Genomic DNA, 16,025 nt, shown 5'->3' on the forward strand with positions numbered 1-16,025 from the left:
GTGAGGGGCTGAGGAAACGAGAGGGGTCCCCAGCCCCGAAATGCAGTTCTGCAAACAGAGTTCTGACGGTACTTGCAAAGTTTTTTTATTGAAAATACAGTTTTGCCTTCTTGGTCATGTTTTAATAACTGTAATCTACATCTCATGGCTTACTGAGGGCAGCAAAACAGAACAAGTGGGATCCTCCCCAGGAGAGAACACCTCGGACACAGAGTCGCCCGAAAACAGTCCTAAAAATAGGACTATGAAGAGCGATTTAGGTCCTGGGATCAGCTGCACACACACCCATTAACAACAGCAGGAGGAATGCAGTCTAATGGATACGTGTAATTTTAAGCGTTTGAAAGTGGAAGGTTACATTACTGAAGTCACAGTGACACGCCTGAAAGCGAGGACAGAAAGGAGAGTGCTGAAAACCAAGGCACTGTATGGCTGCTGCCTCAGGAAGTCCAGTTTACAGTGAGTTACTGGGAAACGCTCGGCTATTCGAAGTAGTTTAAAAACAAGAGGCAGCTGTAAATGGCTCTTACTCTGTTTAGACATCAACCGTCTTTTTTTCCCCCAAAACGAAGCGTCCCATTTTCTTCTGCTGCATAAAATGGTTTTAAAGTGAAGTCAATTTCTTCAAATCCCGTCGTTCACTGAAAAGAACACCAGCAAGATGAAGTTACCAATCAAACTATAAGTCTATAAGAACAGCAGTATGGGAGCTGGATGCTGACCCCTTCTTCTGAAAGCATTTCTTTCAGAGAGAGATGCCCACCTTTATACCTCTGTTCATCTTGCTTAAAAACAAAAGGTCATTCAGCAGAACATTGTTTGTTAGTAGGTACTCTTGAAAGCCCACATACCTTCCTAACCCGATTTCCTTTACCTGGTCTTCAACTACGTGTGAATGTACTTTAATCAGAACCAACCACTGCTGAGCTAAGGAAAATTATTTTTCGTTATTCTAAAATGCCACCTCATTCTACACCATCTTCAGGGAACACATTAGCAGTCAGAACCTGTGCACATCTTATTAACCATTATTTAAACGTGTAGTATTATGGTAGCTTTATTTCAGCATAAATAATATACATTTTTGGAGCAATGATACTCAGAGTTCTGAGGTGCTATGGGTACACTGTGCTATGAAATGCAGTGCTTTCAGGCTCGAGGGGCAGAATCAAAGGCATGCAAGTTTCATGCTGCTCACGTTACATCAGTGTGCTCCCACTGACTTCCATGTCCCACTGACTTGGAGAATCCAGTTGTATTTTATCATCTTTCTAAGAACATATGTGTTAATAAGAACTAGAGATTACTTACCTGAGCATTGAAGCATTTTCCAGTCCTGCTGAAGCTGGTTCCTTAACATTTTTATTTGATTTACTTTTTCTTGGGTAGGAGGCACGTGAACTCCAAAGTGGGGCACAGAAGCACCTGCAAGTGTTTTGGCTACACTTTGCATTAGATTTATGTCTGTATCCTAAATAAGAAGAAAAAAGATCTAGAGTTGTACAAAAAACAGAACAGTGGGCTGCTTTCAATCACGTTAGATGGAAAGAGGTCATAAAATATCTTTAGCCAGGACACAGCTCTAAGCTGCACATTCCATATGGAAAGCAAAGCCAGTTGCACAACGGAGGCAAATTGTCAGATCATCACCTGCTGTGCATAAACATAACCATTAGCTCAGGCCTTGCATTCATGCCTTAGCTTCTCAATCATGCATGCTGCCTACAGCTCAATATTTGTCTGTCTGCTTTTGTTCTCAGGCCAGACAGAAACTTGGGCTATTTACGTCAACAACTCAGAGGTTCCACAGGCAATATAATAAACACAGTCAGAATACAGCAGCTCAGAGCAGTTCACACCCAACATGCTGTTGCTTGAATTGGGTTCTGTCCCAGGTCACCTGAGGTATCATGGGGTAGCACCACTTCTTACCTCAATCACTGCAAGAATTCGAGATTCTGCTAGGCCTTGTAGCAAACCAAAAAGAAGTGAAATCCCACTTATTCCAAGGCTCCTGTTTGGTCCAACAGCTATTACTATCAAGTTGGGTTGGTAACTGTATGCTACAGGAAGAATGAATCCAAGTACAGCAGAAAAGAAGTCATTCCCGTCAGCATCCTTTAACAGCAGTGAAAAGCAATTTAGAACAAACATAAAGCTGAAAATGCTCATAGGTAGGACTGGAAAAAAAAAAGGCAAAAAAAACCCCAAGCCCAACATAATGTGTGATTCAAAAAGCTTTTTGTTGACCTCAGAAACACAACGCTGATCTATTATTCACAGCAGTTTTTATATTACAAATGCTGCTTTGTTCAACACTGGTTATTCATATTTTCCTTAGCATCTCTGCATTGCAACTCTGCTTTCTTTAACGTAAAATACAATAGTCACTGCAGGCTTACTCAAACTATGCACTCTAATTCACACTAAAGGTCTACGAAGGAGCTGCACTATTGAAAGGGCAAAGAAAGAAACTTCTTTTAAAGTCCCAATTGCAGTGAGAGGTGTAATCCTCAGTGACATCTTACGAATTTGTACATGTATTCTATTCATTCCAATAAGAAAAAAAACTTTTTATCTTAGGTTGTCTTCACAAGGTGCACCTTACCTCTTTCCAGTTTAGCACAATATAGTGTTTAGAGCTGCTCTTTCCAGTCTGTTCTTCCTTGCAAATATGTATGACAAGTATTTTTCTGTAATTGAAACCCACATCTGAGTATTTCACCAACAACTTCCAATGAGACAAAAAGTTGTGCCCTGGTCTAGTGGAGGCATCCCTGCACATAGCAGGGGGGTTGAAACTCAATGATCACTGTGGTCCTTTTCAACCCAGGCCATTCTATGATTCTATGATCCATGATTTCAGTATAATGTATACTTTCTTCCCTATCTCGTCTTACCTATTTTAAAATTCCCTTTTAAATAATTGCCTTCTTTATTATTTTGTATTTTCAACATTGTATTTTCAATCTTACGTTTTCAGTAATATTCCAAATCTAAATTGATATAGAAGGATTATATTTCAAACCAACCACTAAACTACCAAGGCAGAATTTAGAAGGTTGTTTTTAGAAATACATTTTGGCTTGCTCTGTATTTTGTTTCAGGTTAAACTCAGTGAAAGAATCAATTCAAGACTGATTTCTCAGTGCAGATTTCATCATACATATGGGCTCTTAGGAACATTTATCATCCCTGGGATTTGATTTCCTAAATTAAAAAGAAGCCTCACCCATCTTCCGTGTTCGGAATGATATGCATGTCTCCAACAAAGATGCAAAGCACTCTGTAGAACACAAAGGAAAATCACGTATACATTCATTTGTATTTGCAAGCAATTATTTGCAATTAGTGCAACTTGTTTAAAGAGTTTGCATGTAGATTAAATAAATAAAAAAGAATATACACCTCTCTGAACTTGGGCCGTCAGAAGTATAAAGAGATTTATGATAGCTCAAGGGAACTCTCTTCTCCCACTGCTCCTGGGGAAACTAAGCCAAGAAAATGCCCTTAGGGCAAAGGCAGCCAAAACCTGGCACAGAAAACCTAAGCTTGTACAGCATTGATCCCTATGGGTGCTCTGCCTTCGGTAAGGCAAAAGGATTTTCTCACATACAATACTGTCTTTACTGCATATTGAAAAAGCTATGCACATTTGTTTTAAAATGAAGCCTTTCAAAGGCAACCTGACATATTTTATCCACTTTCATCTTATTTTTACATTTTGACTACCAAATGCAAAAGATAAAAACTCACCTTTGAAGCCCAAAACAAAGAGGATGTCTCAGTGCAACAGCAACAGAAGCAGAAGCTGCAGGTGATTCTGCAATTCCATTGCACACCTACAAAAGATATATATTTTTTATTCAGAAGTAATTAGTGCTGCACAAGACTGTGCCATTTCTTATTTGTACCAATTGGTTTTTTACTTATGTATCATTCAAACAAAGCCACAGCTGCAGGGAAGAGATCCTCAGATTAAGATGTTATTAATTCATTTACAACACAGAGGTCGTGTTTGATTATTATACCAAAAGCTGCCGTATTATTTCAAATGTGTGGTCCTGTATTGAAAGTCAACTGTAAAAGTAGATTATGTAGGTAAAGGTCATCTTTAGTGGTTCTCTCAGTAGTCTGCAGATTGGACACACTCAGTGTGCCAGAAGGCAAAACACCCTGGAAAGACAGACACTATGAAAAGGAAGCTGTCCCCAAATTCTGACTCTATCTTTAACCTAAGCAAGCCATTACTTTCTGGAAAACATTTAAGTGTTGGTTTGTGTTGCACAGTGCTTTGAACTCCACACGAAACATAAGGGAACATAAGCAAGAAGACAATGTGTGCTCTTCCTCCTCAGTTCTCCTCTAACTGTGAACACGAAATGTCAGCACAGCCTCAATATAATCTCAAACAGTCACTAGTTGCAGATGCTATTTCCTTTTGCCAGTAGTTTATCTAATCTATTTACAGGCTCTCCTAGAGGTACATGCAGTCTATAACAATAGAAATTTGTTCCCAAAATCTACAGCCATGCCTGCCAACAGCAGGAAGACAATTACAAGAAAGAGGCCATTCTGACAGTTATTAATCCTCACTGGCTTCATACTTTAAAAGAGAGCTTTTTATTCAAAGAGAGAATGATTTAACAGATGAGACTGTTTGCATAATATAAATTTGGCATTTTATTTTTAGCTTGCTTGTTGTTTTTCTCTGTTTTTCAAAATTTCAATACATAAATACAATCTTGCAACCTCTAAGTCTGCCTCATCTTCATTCCTGACTGTGCAAGGATCAAAATACTGAACTGGAAGGGTTCTTTGGAATCATGGGGCACAGCGGTGTTTTAAACTGCTCTACGAAAGCAATTAGGATGAAAGGTCAGGGAAACAAATGACTACATAAATTACTGTACAGATAATGATAGAGAGTACAGCTTAGCATACTATGCTATCTTTTAACAAAGGGTAGTGCAAAAGATAACTCTCCCGAGGTCTCCATGCAAAACTCCCTGCAAAAGTTTAAATATTTCTCAGACTCCGTGCTGCTCACTGGTGCTTGATACACATTCTGATGTCCACAGCAACTGGAAGAATGAATATCTGGTTCATCCTTATGTTTGAGAGCAAGGCCTTATGAGCTGTGAGTGCAGAAAAGCAGAATAATGTCTTGCCCAATAATAATTAGAAAGGTGTCTTGAGGTTAACTACTCCTAAAATGCTTTCTCATCTCATATCCACTCTTGTTACCTAAGCACAGACTAGTTGAGGTCAGTGGGGTTATGAACTACACAGTAACTAATATACAGATCACAGTGTAGTAGAAGCAGAAATCAAGAAGGCAACCCCCATACCCCCAATTAAACAATTTAACAACATTCTCTTTACCTCTTTCTTAAGTATTTTATCTAGGATGGTCAATGTACTGCGCAGAGAGAGCAAAGTTTTGTTTGTTTTCACAAGGTCTGCATGAAAATCACTGTAAAATGAATCACACAAAGCAAAACTAGGTTAGATATGATTGCACTTTTGGAGAGGATCCTGATAATGGAATTTTGCAGTTAGTACCAACAGGAATACATTTTCTATAAATACTACACATTCATTCTCAAAGACCTAGCTTCAGCAGGAAGATGACAACACTCCTGTCTAACAGCTGTGAGCTCTCTAAACGTGTTTCTATTTGCACTAGAAAACAAAATATGCCTGATGATATTCAGGAAATAAAGTTCTGTCAAAATGAGACCTTCTAATTTAGAAAGTTGAGTTTTTGAAATTGTAATACCAGTCAGGTATTTTTTTCCAGGTAAAAGCTCACACAGGTCTTAAAGGCATTTTCTTAACAACCTCCTTCTAAATTAACACATTTTCACTGACTGTCCTATCTCTCTTGAAATGATTTTCTCTAAAAATATTCTGATTATTTATATAAAGGAGTCCAGAGGAGGGCCGCTAAGATGATCAGAGGGCTGGAGCAGCTCTCCTATGAAGAAAGGTTGAGGGAACTGGGCATTTTTAGTGTGGAGAAGAGAAGGCTCCAGGGAGACCTTGTTGTTGCCTTCCAATATTTGAAGGGAGCACGTAAACAGGAGGGGAAACAACTGTTTACGAGAGTAGATAGTGATATGACATGGGGGAATGGTTTCAAACTGAGACAGGGGAGATTTAAGTAAGATATTAGGAGGAAGTTTTTCATTCAGAGGGTGGTGATGCACTGGAACAGGTTGCCCAAGGAGGTTGTGGATGCCCCATCCCTGCAGGCATTCAAGGCCAGGCTGGATGTGGCTCTGGGCAGCCTGGTCTGGTGGTTGGCCGACCCTGCACATAGCAGGGGGTTGAAACTAGATGATCATTGTGGTCCTTTTCAACCCAGGCCACTCTATCATTCTATGACTTTAAGGATACGAATGACAACTAACATTAATGCCTTAATTTTTCAGAAGTAGTAATTTTGCCTATGATTGAGTAGACTGATGCCACAGAGACAATGGCAGAGAAAGAATGAGATTATAGCTTGTTCCAAGACCTCTCATCCTTACAATTAAGTTGAAAATTAATTAAATATGGCCAACCTGACAAGAGCTTCTATTTCATTTTTGTCCATTTCCTTCACAACATGAAGGTGTACTGGGAAGGTGTTCAGGTGCGCTGAAGCTTTCAACTCAGCTGTTGTTGCTGTTCTGATGGGAGGAACTGGAAATATAACATTTTTCATGTGCAATTCCAAAAATCTTTCTATTTTGTCAGTTTCGTTGCTGTCCGTTATCTTAGCTTCATCATCTGCACAGGGATTTGTATCAGCAGTCTTTGGTAAGTCTGATCTGGTGCTCAAATTGTGCAAAAATGATGTGTCTGGAAAAAAGAGTTTCACGTGTATTAATGTTTGAGCAGTACGCTCATATTTAGTTACATTTATTTGCAAAACAAAGTATACCTGCATTCACAGTGTTTATATTTGTTTCCATGCATTGTCTACAATAAATTTTGCCACAGATATTTTTCAGTGGTGCTACAACTGTTTTAATCTAGAGAAAGTTTGTGAGTGATAATAAAACTTCTGTCCATTTTTTCCTCACACAGCAGATGAAGATATCAAAGCACTACTTTTTAGCATGATATCTGTCAGCTCTAGAAGTTAACAGTACTTTTTTTCAGACCAGCTCAAGACTTGGCCCTGAAAGAAGCCTCATAGTACTCCAGCAATCATTTGATGAATAACTGGTAGTTCAATTATTTTAAATGAGGGGAAATAATCTTAATTTTGAATTCCTATATGAATCCTTTTACCAATCACATTTAATTACCTTCATATGTCAACCATTTCCAATAGGGTTTATGTGCTGCTCTCACATTTTGAATAGATTCAATAGCACTATGAAAGAAACAGGATTAACAGTATCAGTACTGATGAAAGAACAGGGAACAATTTACCTCAATGGGAAAAACAACACCAGTAATAAAATAAAATCACATGAGAAGTGTCTGAAAGTAGAAAATATATTACAAAGTACCACATTAAAACCTTGGCAGGAACAGCGTTCAAAGCACGCATATCTCTATATCTTTTCTTAATACATAGGTTTTTCTAGAATTATTCCTATGCTTACCTTAGGCAAGGTGCCATTTCTCCAGTTACCTGAGGCAGAGGATCTCTTAGCAAAGTTTTTACAGTCATGCAGACTGATTCAGACAAGGACTTCAAATGGTACCCACCCTAGAAGAAAGTATTTCATTCCATGTAAGGGACCAATACACATGAAGTATGAAAGTCATCTTGGGAAATAAATCAAGCTGAAGATCTCTGAATTTACAGAAATGAAAGATTATATGCAAACACATCTAAGTCAATGTTTCATATAGAAAATTATTAAGTTAGGGGCTACCTGCTGAAGTTCAATGGCAAGTGACAACTCAATTCACTTGATCATGGTTCAATTCATTTTGCAAATCAGTCATGACTTTGCCCTGAGACCTCTAGAAATGCATACTTTTTCCACTCCCTTCCCATGGCATTCCACCTTCAACAATTCTTGTGGAAGATTCTTTAGAAGGTAAATATTACCACTGTCCTCTAAAATATCTGTACAATGGAAATCTCCCACAACCTGACTCCTGATAATTTTGGCAAGAGTTGGAAGAGAAATAAAGATAGATTTAAGTCTGTCATCTTTAATTCAGCAGCCTTGTTCCTGCATTCCATTCATGGAGCAGTCACATCATCTGTATCACGAGGAGATGATTATTTGCACTTCAGCTAGCAGATGGCAGTATCTACAATAACCTGCTACAGAAATGGTGATGGAAAAAGAGTTCAAGCAAAGCAGAGGTCAAGTGAATCAATTTCTAAGCAATTCATTTGTTTGGGATCATGCTGGGAGGATTCACAAACTTATCTACCTGTAAAATGATCGTTTCTCCAACATGCAGAAGAGGAGTTGACATATTGACTTCAAAAGGAGGAAAAAATTGTTTTTAAAAAGACCTCTTAAAGATCTTTTTAGATGTTTCCACTAAAAACAAACAAAAAAGCTCCCAGGAAGGGAATGCAGCACAGGCTCTATAACCAACTTAGACTGCATTTATGCTAAAGGTTTTAAAAATTCTTCAGGAATAAGACAAAATTGCAGAACGCTGGTAATGTGGTTTATTCACTATATAAGTTTCAATGAAGTGGGGACTGTCCAGAGCAGCATTCTGTAGTCACTGTGCACAAGAATTGAACGCAACAGTGGAGGCTGTGTTTTTGGAAAGATAAGCACACGCTCCTCTCTTCCAACATTTTAAATTCAATAATTAATAATAATCAAGGCACACATTTCTTTTCATGTGTAAGAGCACTGCCAAATTTTAGTCTTTTTTGTATTACTGATTCTAAGAAGAGATATAAAAAGAAGGTATTTTGTTAAGCTCCAGAAGTATTTACCTCCAGGATGACACACAGCTTCCCATGAGCTAACTGCATCAGGAAATGAGTAAGGTGGGCAAAGACTTCAGGAGTGGCATTCATCTGACCCTAAATTAAAGAAAAACTGTTAAGAGATGAAATGTTGACTCAAAAACACTGGTGAGAAAAATAAATAAATAGACAGATGATCTGAAACAAATGAGACTGGACTCAGCCTCAGCATAAAGGACCGCTTGCCTCTAGCTGTATCTAACAAAATGCTGAACCAACTGCTTTAGAGGAAGGTGCAAAAAGATGATGCAGGAGTTGTGGCTACCACACAACCTATCTTTACATGTCGTGTGCTATTTATTGAGCTGGGTCAGCGTAAAGACTCAAACGTATATTTTTAGCTTGGTGAGAGTGAATTTCACACAGCAATCAATGGACATTTAAGATGTAGGAATATTCTACAAAAGCATTTATGACTGACAACACAAACCACAAAAAGTTACTTACCTCAGGGTCTCCAATTCCTGAATCATACCCAGAGGAGACAAGAACCAGTTCAGGATCAAACTGTTATAAAACAGAAAGAAACGTAGCACATTCTTTTGCGTTCAATTTCAACTGTACCATACTCAGCTATTATTTCAGCCAGAACATAAACACAAATAAAGACTCTCCTTGAATTAAATAATAAGATTGTATTTATAATATTATCCCTGATGGGAAAGTTGTAGAGTTTTGTACTGGTTATTTGAAAGCTAACATTGCATAAATAGTAATGCGTCAATCAGCACATCGTTTACATCAGCAGAAATTGTGTTAAATGTGCTACTTTCAAGTAGCAAATTTCTTTGCTACTTAATGGTACTTAAGAAATAGTCCTTGATTTTGCTATTCACAAAACAATGCAGTGAAAAAAGTACCTCAAAAGCTACTGGAAGCAACACATGAAAAAATGCAGCAAGATAATCTGAATTTCCCATTCCAACCTGCAAAATGTGAGAAATACAAGTCAGATCTTCCTGTTGAAGCAATAGCTTTTCCTAAGGTTCTTCCAGACATAAGGAAAGGTAATACCAAAAGTTAAAGACAAGGCAGCCTCGTAAGATCAGCTAAAACTCCTCTGTAAAAAAGCTATATACAAATATCCATTGTTTTGAGTCTTAAGCATTCGATTCTCTGCTGAACAAGGATGGATGTAACCATCTGCTGAAGCACTCTCAGATATGATGGCTAGGCAAGATACTGAAGAAAAACCAATATGCATGCATCGTCTTCTCTCTTAAAACAAAGAAACATGACATTCTGAGCCTTATTTCTTAGAAGACATTTCACTGACAGGAATAAGATACACTATGCTATAACATCTGCCAAGCAGGAAAGCAGCACACATTCCAAAAGCATTATCTAATGCATGAGAAATAAAGCTATTGCACTTACTTTCTTGCGCTGTAAATAACATTTACCTTATTCCACGGCAAATTTATATTAAAACCTTTTCCTTTTCCCAAACCCACAGCATCATAATCAGATTCTTTGAGCGATGGCCAGAATTCCTGATGCTCATAGCGATGCCAGGAAAAATACAAAACACTGAAAGATGCAAGAAAAATCCAGCTTGATAAAAAGGCTCAAGAACTGACCTTATAAACTCTATCATATACAGTGAAAGCATGAAAATATAATTATCCTTTCCCCCCTAGTTCTCTCAACAGCTTTGGAATACAGGCCAGTTTTTTTTAATTAAAAAAACCTAAAAAATGTCTTATATACACTCCCTTCAGATGAAAGACAGGATATTAATGGAAGAGAAGACTTGTTTCTAGAACCCAATGCCATGGCTTTTCAGAAAACAGCATAAAGCTGATGTATTTTATCTAACTAGCACTTGAACTGAGAGATTCCTGAAGAGAAAGAACAGAGATATTACCTAAATCCTGGTAGAGAGGGATCTTATTACGGATAATCTTTTTAAAAGTCACATGGCTCATTTTGTTTGTTATTCTTTATTGTAAAATAAATCTATGTGTTTCTTCTCGTTAGATTTTTTCCCCTTGATAACAGGTAAAAAAAAACAACAGTCACTAAAATAGCAAGAACATTTTGTATTTTGTAAGATTCTAGTTTTAGGAGTATAAAAAAATCTTATTCCCTACAGAAGCACGCAGTATTTAGCTAGCTAACAAAAACATCCTTCAAACCTTGGATCTTCTTCAAATATATATTGAGTTCCTTGCCCATGGTGCACATCCCAGTCAACAATTAGGATTCTGCATAGAAAAGCAAAATAAAACATTCAGCGGAGGAACCATGGCATACAGATCTAAAGGAAGTGCAGATGAATGAAGATTTTCTGGCCCAAAAAGGTATATGACACCCAGGAGGCCCTGGACTTTATTCTAGAATGGTACCATGTCAAATGATAATGTAATGTCACTCTTGCATGTGAAAAGCGTCTCTACAGTCAACCACACTCTTACCTCTGTAGACCATATTTCAGTTTGGCATATTCTGCTGCAATAGCGACGTTGTTGAACAAACAGAACCCATTGGCTGCGTTTCTCTGACTGTGGTGACCTGGAGGTCTAAAACAAAGCTTTACGTCATTACCCACAACAAAGGAAATTTTGGTGAGAAGTGAAGACGTTCTCACATTTTCTCACCTTACTAATGCCATTCCATTGCATACTTTTCCTGACATCACAGAGTCCACTAGTTGCAAAGCTGCTCCTACAGCTAGCCTGGCACAGTGGTAAGTGTTCTGAAAAAGAATTTCATCCTTATTATTAATCATTCATCAGCTAGTTTTAGAGACAGCATGCATAATGTGCTTTGCAACCCAATGTGAAATTGACATAAGTCTATCCTAACAAAGCTGTATGCAGTTAGTTAAAAGCATAATTTTACAACAGAAAAGCCACTGCGCTCTCTATGAGGTTTACCTGTAATCATCACATCCTTTGTAAGGATGTTCTCTCTGAGGGAGGTAAGAAATAAGAGATGAACATATTGAACTGACTGGTTCTACTGGCATCTCTGAAAATAAGGAACAAAACCTTACAGTAACAAAAGCAAAATTAAAATTGGAGTGGTATTGTATACTGGCATGATATAATTACAGAATAGATAAAAGAACACTTATCAATTTAAATTACAGCATAGCTCTAAAATGGAAACGGATCAACAGAATGCCATAAACACATGCAAGAATATTTAGATAGCAAAATAAATTATTATCAGCATTCCCCTACTTAGAAAACCATCACACAGATGCAATAATACAAATACCTGCAACTCCCACTACAGGAAGCAGTTTAACTTACACACCGGATGAAAGAAAAAAGAATCATAATTCCCAGAGATTCTTTTCAGTTCCTCTTCATTCATTGTCTGTGTGCTTTTTGCAGCCTCCAAGTGTTCTGAACTGCAGAGGAGAGAGAGATTAACACAACACTTAACTAAGCAAGCAGACTTACAGTTTTTAAATACAATTTAAATGTAACAAAAGGTAACAGAACATACATTAAAAGAGGTTATCTGCGAGACCTCACAAGGCCAGCACCTACTCTGGGATGCTGGTTGCAGGATACAGTGAAGCAATGGAGTGCTATGAAATTAAGGATTCTTGGATATCCTAAGAACATGATGACATGCTTCTCCCCTTTTCCAGAGGTCTTGCCATCACCAAAAGGCTGTTTTTTCAATGTGCTACAATCTATTCTGCAGTCCATGCTACAGACAGGTATCATTCCAACAAGAACTAAATTAGGATCTGACAGCTGTCAACATAGGAATTATGAATGAGAATTTGTCTAGCCCTCCCTTGTTGTATGGAAAACAGGTATTTGATTGAATTCCTTACCACGTGTGTACTAACTCCCTCTTCTCATTGGTTTAAAGAGCACAACAAGTACTTAGGCACTAGAAACACTGTTCCACCAATTCTTTGTCACTGCTATCTTGCCTCTGGATGCTGAGATGGAAATTAAGGTTGATGGCATCTACCCTCCTATCTGCATCCTAACACAGGATACAACGATCATGTATGTATTCCTCTTGCTGGAATCCTAAGCAGTGATCTAAGCTATCAAGAATAAAATTGTACGAAGCTCAATGACTGTGTAATTACTAGTTTGACTTCCACAGCAGCCTCTTACCTAATGGTGAATCCAAACATTTTTGTAGGAGTTATGCACTTGTTTCTATATGAAAGTGCTTTAGGAAAGAAAGAGATCTATTATCTCTACCCTACATTTGGAAACAAAGGCAAGACCTTAGTGTATTTGTCCCAAGCCATCTAGAAGGGACAACTCAACTGAGATTTGTTATCAAGTCTCTTCAGAACCTGGTCAGCAATGTACTTACTGCAAATATAAATTATATTAGTACACAGAGCTGACTGCATTCTAACTAGAACATTTTGAGGAAGAATACTGCTCTGGAACCTGAAAATCTAAGCACTACTCAGAATCAAGCTATTGTCCTCATCCAAGCATCAGGGCACCCATGTGCAACCTTTTGCTTCCTGGGTTCTGCTGCTGGGTTCAGAGCATATTTAAAGACAGTGCAGCTGATGGTATTGAGGAAGCAAGCTAGATGGAACCGTGGTGGAAGTTCCTCTAAACAACTCTGCTAAGAAGCCTCAGCAAAGCCTTCCCACCCTTCACTTGGGAGCTGCTTTAGAGGTAAAGCTCTCACCCTGGATACATTTTAGTTATGTTGTATAGCCATCTCTGCATCCAGCAACAAACTCCACTGACATGGGCCTCCACCCTGACCTGTGGAATAATGTTCAAACTCAACTTCACATCTGCCATGTCACTGCAGACTTGTCAAGCACTCTAAACTCTCGGCTGAATTTGGTTAACATCAGATCTGTACTGTCCACTTCCCTTGGGGACTGTGGGATTGTGCCCTTGCCTATGCAGACCCTGCCTCTGCTCTGCCATCATGCTTTGTTCCCAGCTCCACTTGTCCTTCAGAGAAAGACTTCGCTGCTTCAAGGGAAAATGAGCACACAACCAACATGCATGTTGGCTGCAGAGCTATCATGCCAAGGCGACAAGTACCAGAGCAAACTTCAGTGCCATGAGTTCAGAAGAGGCAAGATGCTCATCCTCTGAACTCCCCCAGAGACTCAGCTACAGAGCTTTTTTGTTGGTTCACTCTGTCTCAAAGATGTTTGGGAGAAAGTGGTGGTTACCAGTTTTACCACATTTTTTAATTAGAAACTTACATTTAATACTGTATTCAAATCAGCAATCATTGTTCAAGAATCCAAAGAGTGGAAATGGGGATTCAGTGGAACAGCAAATTCATTCATACTTCAGCACCTATAGCATACTCAACATTACTTGTACAAGTTTCAGCCTGACACATTTTCCACTGAAATTACTGGAAGTTATTGAGCTTAGGACCAGGCATTTTTAAGTGGTGCAAAACATGCTCGGGAGGTACGACACCTGTTATTTCATTGGATTAAACTGAATGGCAATGAAAATAAATTTCAGACCTGTGAACTAAGAGGATTTCCTCCTCGCTTCCTTCTCTCGCAGGCACAGGGACACATCTTTCCACGAGATGGTAACACTGAAGCTGCTCATAGGAGGCTGACAGTCTTTCTGGCACTTCAATATCACAAATAGGACTGAAAATAAGGGATATTCATATTACTACAATATACATCAGCACAGCTTTCAAGTAAAAATAACGACTACTATGCACTATAAGTAAAGATTCAATATCCTCAGAGGGATGTGTGAGAGTAAAAAAATAAGAAAATTCTTTGAATACTTTTCAGTTTAGAATTGAGCCAAACGATTACAAAATCTGTAAGCAAAATTAAATCTATGGCTCTTGCACAGAAATAAACAAAACAACATTATTTTTTGCTTCTTCTCTCACCACTTAAAGCAGCAATGATTACCATGGACACGGAGACACTGAGATTAAAAGTGAAGATCTTACAGGGAAGATCAGCAGAGAAGAGGATTTGACAGGACAGTGGTGGACTTCATTTCAAGCACAACAAAGGTACTGGTCTAATTTATATAAGCATGAGCCAGCTGTACGTATCAGTTTCTAACTGAACTTAATTGAAGGGTTTCAGCTGAGAAAGTAAATCCATATAATTTTCCAATGTCAGTGATTCTTCAGTTTTATAAGCAATTTAGTTAGCTTAAACTGCAGTGTAGAGAACTAATCCCCTTACTAAGGCCTACCGGACTGCAAGGCCTCAGCTTCTCTGATCCAGCTTCAGATTAGCATTAGGGTATCTAGATACACATTAGCAACAAAAGTTTTTCGAGAAGTTTAGTAGGAAAGTTACCAGGTTATCTGTCACTGCACACTCCATATCACATTTACAGAAGAGACTTTTACTTGGTACTTTCTTGATGAGAACCTATTCATAAAAAGGACAGGACGTTACTGACTTACTCATTCCAAAGCAGCTTATGCCTGGTCATTGCCTCGTCGTAAATCAGGGCTGTTCCTGAAGCCATCGCTACAGACAGAACAAAGCAGGAGTCCCTCGGTGCGTATCTCAGGTACGGAGCAGACGTACAATAAAACAGCCAGTGAGAACGTATGTATGCAGGGCGTCAGCCTGCAGGAGGATCTCGCACTTTTCTAAGTACAAAGTGGAAACAAAGAACGTTTAGGAGAAGCCCCCAGAGGCTTGTTAGTGAGGCCACAGGGCACGAACTGCGGACACAGCCCAGGAAGCTGGATCCGCACAGGCTGGATTCCCGGTTACCTGAACGCTCCAGACCTCAGCGGGACCCGAGGGACGTGCGGTGCAGAAGAGGGGGTACAGGAGCTCCCCCAGTCCCTGCGGCCGCGGATAAGGGCCCCGAGGCCAGGCCGGGGCGAACCCTGGGCCAGCAAGCGCGTAGGGGTACTCACCCCAGGCTGAGACAGATATGTGAGAGAGCTCGCGCTCAGCGACCCCGCACAGCACAACACACCGCAGCACAGCCGGCCCCGCCGCACGGACGCCGCGCTCCCCACACAGATCGCCTGAGCAGCGCCTCAGCCGCACCGCCGATGGAGGACGCAGCGCCGCCCGCCTGCAGCACGGGGCGGGATGGCGGGAGCGGGCGGGGCTGTGACATGTCCAACGGAACGCCCACAG

The 16,025-nt window shown here is 39.4% G+C and overlaps 1 protein-coding gene across 8 annotated transcripts; it reads right to left on the reverse strand.

Annotated features, from left to right (window-relative positions):
* Positions 1–60: 60 nt before the first annotated feature.
* On the reverse strand, positions 61–15,964 carry HDAC10 (histone deacetylase 10). Of its 8 annotated transcripts, none has more exons than XM_040650860.2 (21): positions 15,797–15,964; positions 15,329–15,520; positions 14,403–14,537; positions 12,218–12,314; positions 11,554–11,651; positions 11,371–11,475; positions 11,092–11,160; positions 10,357–10,483; positions 9,814–9,879; positions 9,401–9,460; positions 8,921–9,010; positions 7,605–7,711; positions 7,302–7,369; positions 6,570–6,849; positions 5,386–5,476; positions 3,757–3,842; positions 3,233–3,286; positions 2,609–2,693; positions 1,933–2,118; positions 1,312–1,471; positions 61–641 (listed from the first exon to the last, which is right to left on the reverse strand). In XM_040650860.2, exons 2-21 carry the CDS (start codon positions 15,391–15,393, stop codon positions 625–627), a joined length of 2,046 nt encoding a protein of 681 aa, XP_040506794.1. In that variant the 5' UTR covers positions 15,394–15,520; positions 15,797–15,964; the 3' UTR covers positions 61–624. The 8 variants fall into 8 exon arrangements, 7 of the variants coding, with proteins under 7 accessions (XP_040506794.1, XP_040506803.1, XP_040506806.1 ...); XM_040650869.2 differs by having other exon boundaries at positions 15,648–15,964; XM_040650872.2 differs by lacking the exon at positions 15,797–15,964 and having other exon boundaries at positions 12,214–12,314; positions 15,329–15,347.
* Positions 15,965–16,025: the final 61 nt, after the last annotated feature.

The sequence above is a fragment of the Gallus gallus genome, chromosome 1 (genome assembly GCF_016699485.2).
Source record: "Gallus gallus isolate bGalGal1 chromosome 1, bGalGal1.mat.broiler.GRCg7b, whole genome shotgun sequence".
Taxonomy (NCBI): Eukaryota; Metazoa; Chordata; class Aves; order Galliformes; family Phasianidae; genus Gallus; species Gallus gallus.

Excerpts from the sequence above, each read along its gene's own strand:
- HDAC10 (XM_040650860.2), bottom strand. The coding sequence starts at position 15,393 with ATGGCTTCAGGAACAGCCCTGATTTACGACGAGGCAATGACCAGGCAT. Across the intron at positions 11,476-11,553 it reads AATGGAATGGCATTAGTAAG|ACCTCCAGGTCACCACAGTC; the intron begins GTGAGAAAATGT and ends GCTTTGTTTTAG. Across the intron at positions 3,843-5,385 it reads ATAAAATACTTAAGAAAGAG|GTGTGCAATGGAATTGCAGA; the intron begins GTAAAGAGAATG and ends TATCTTTTGTAG.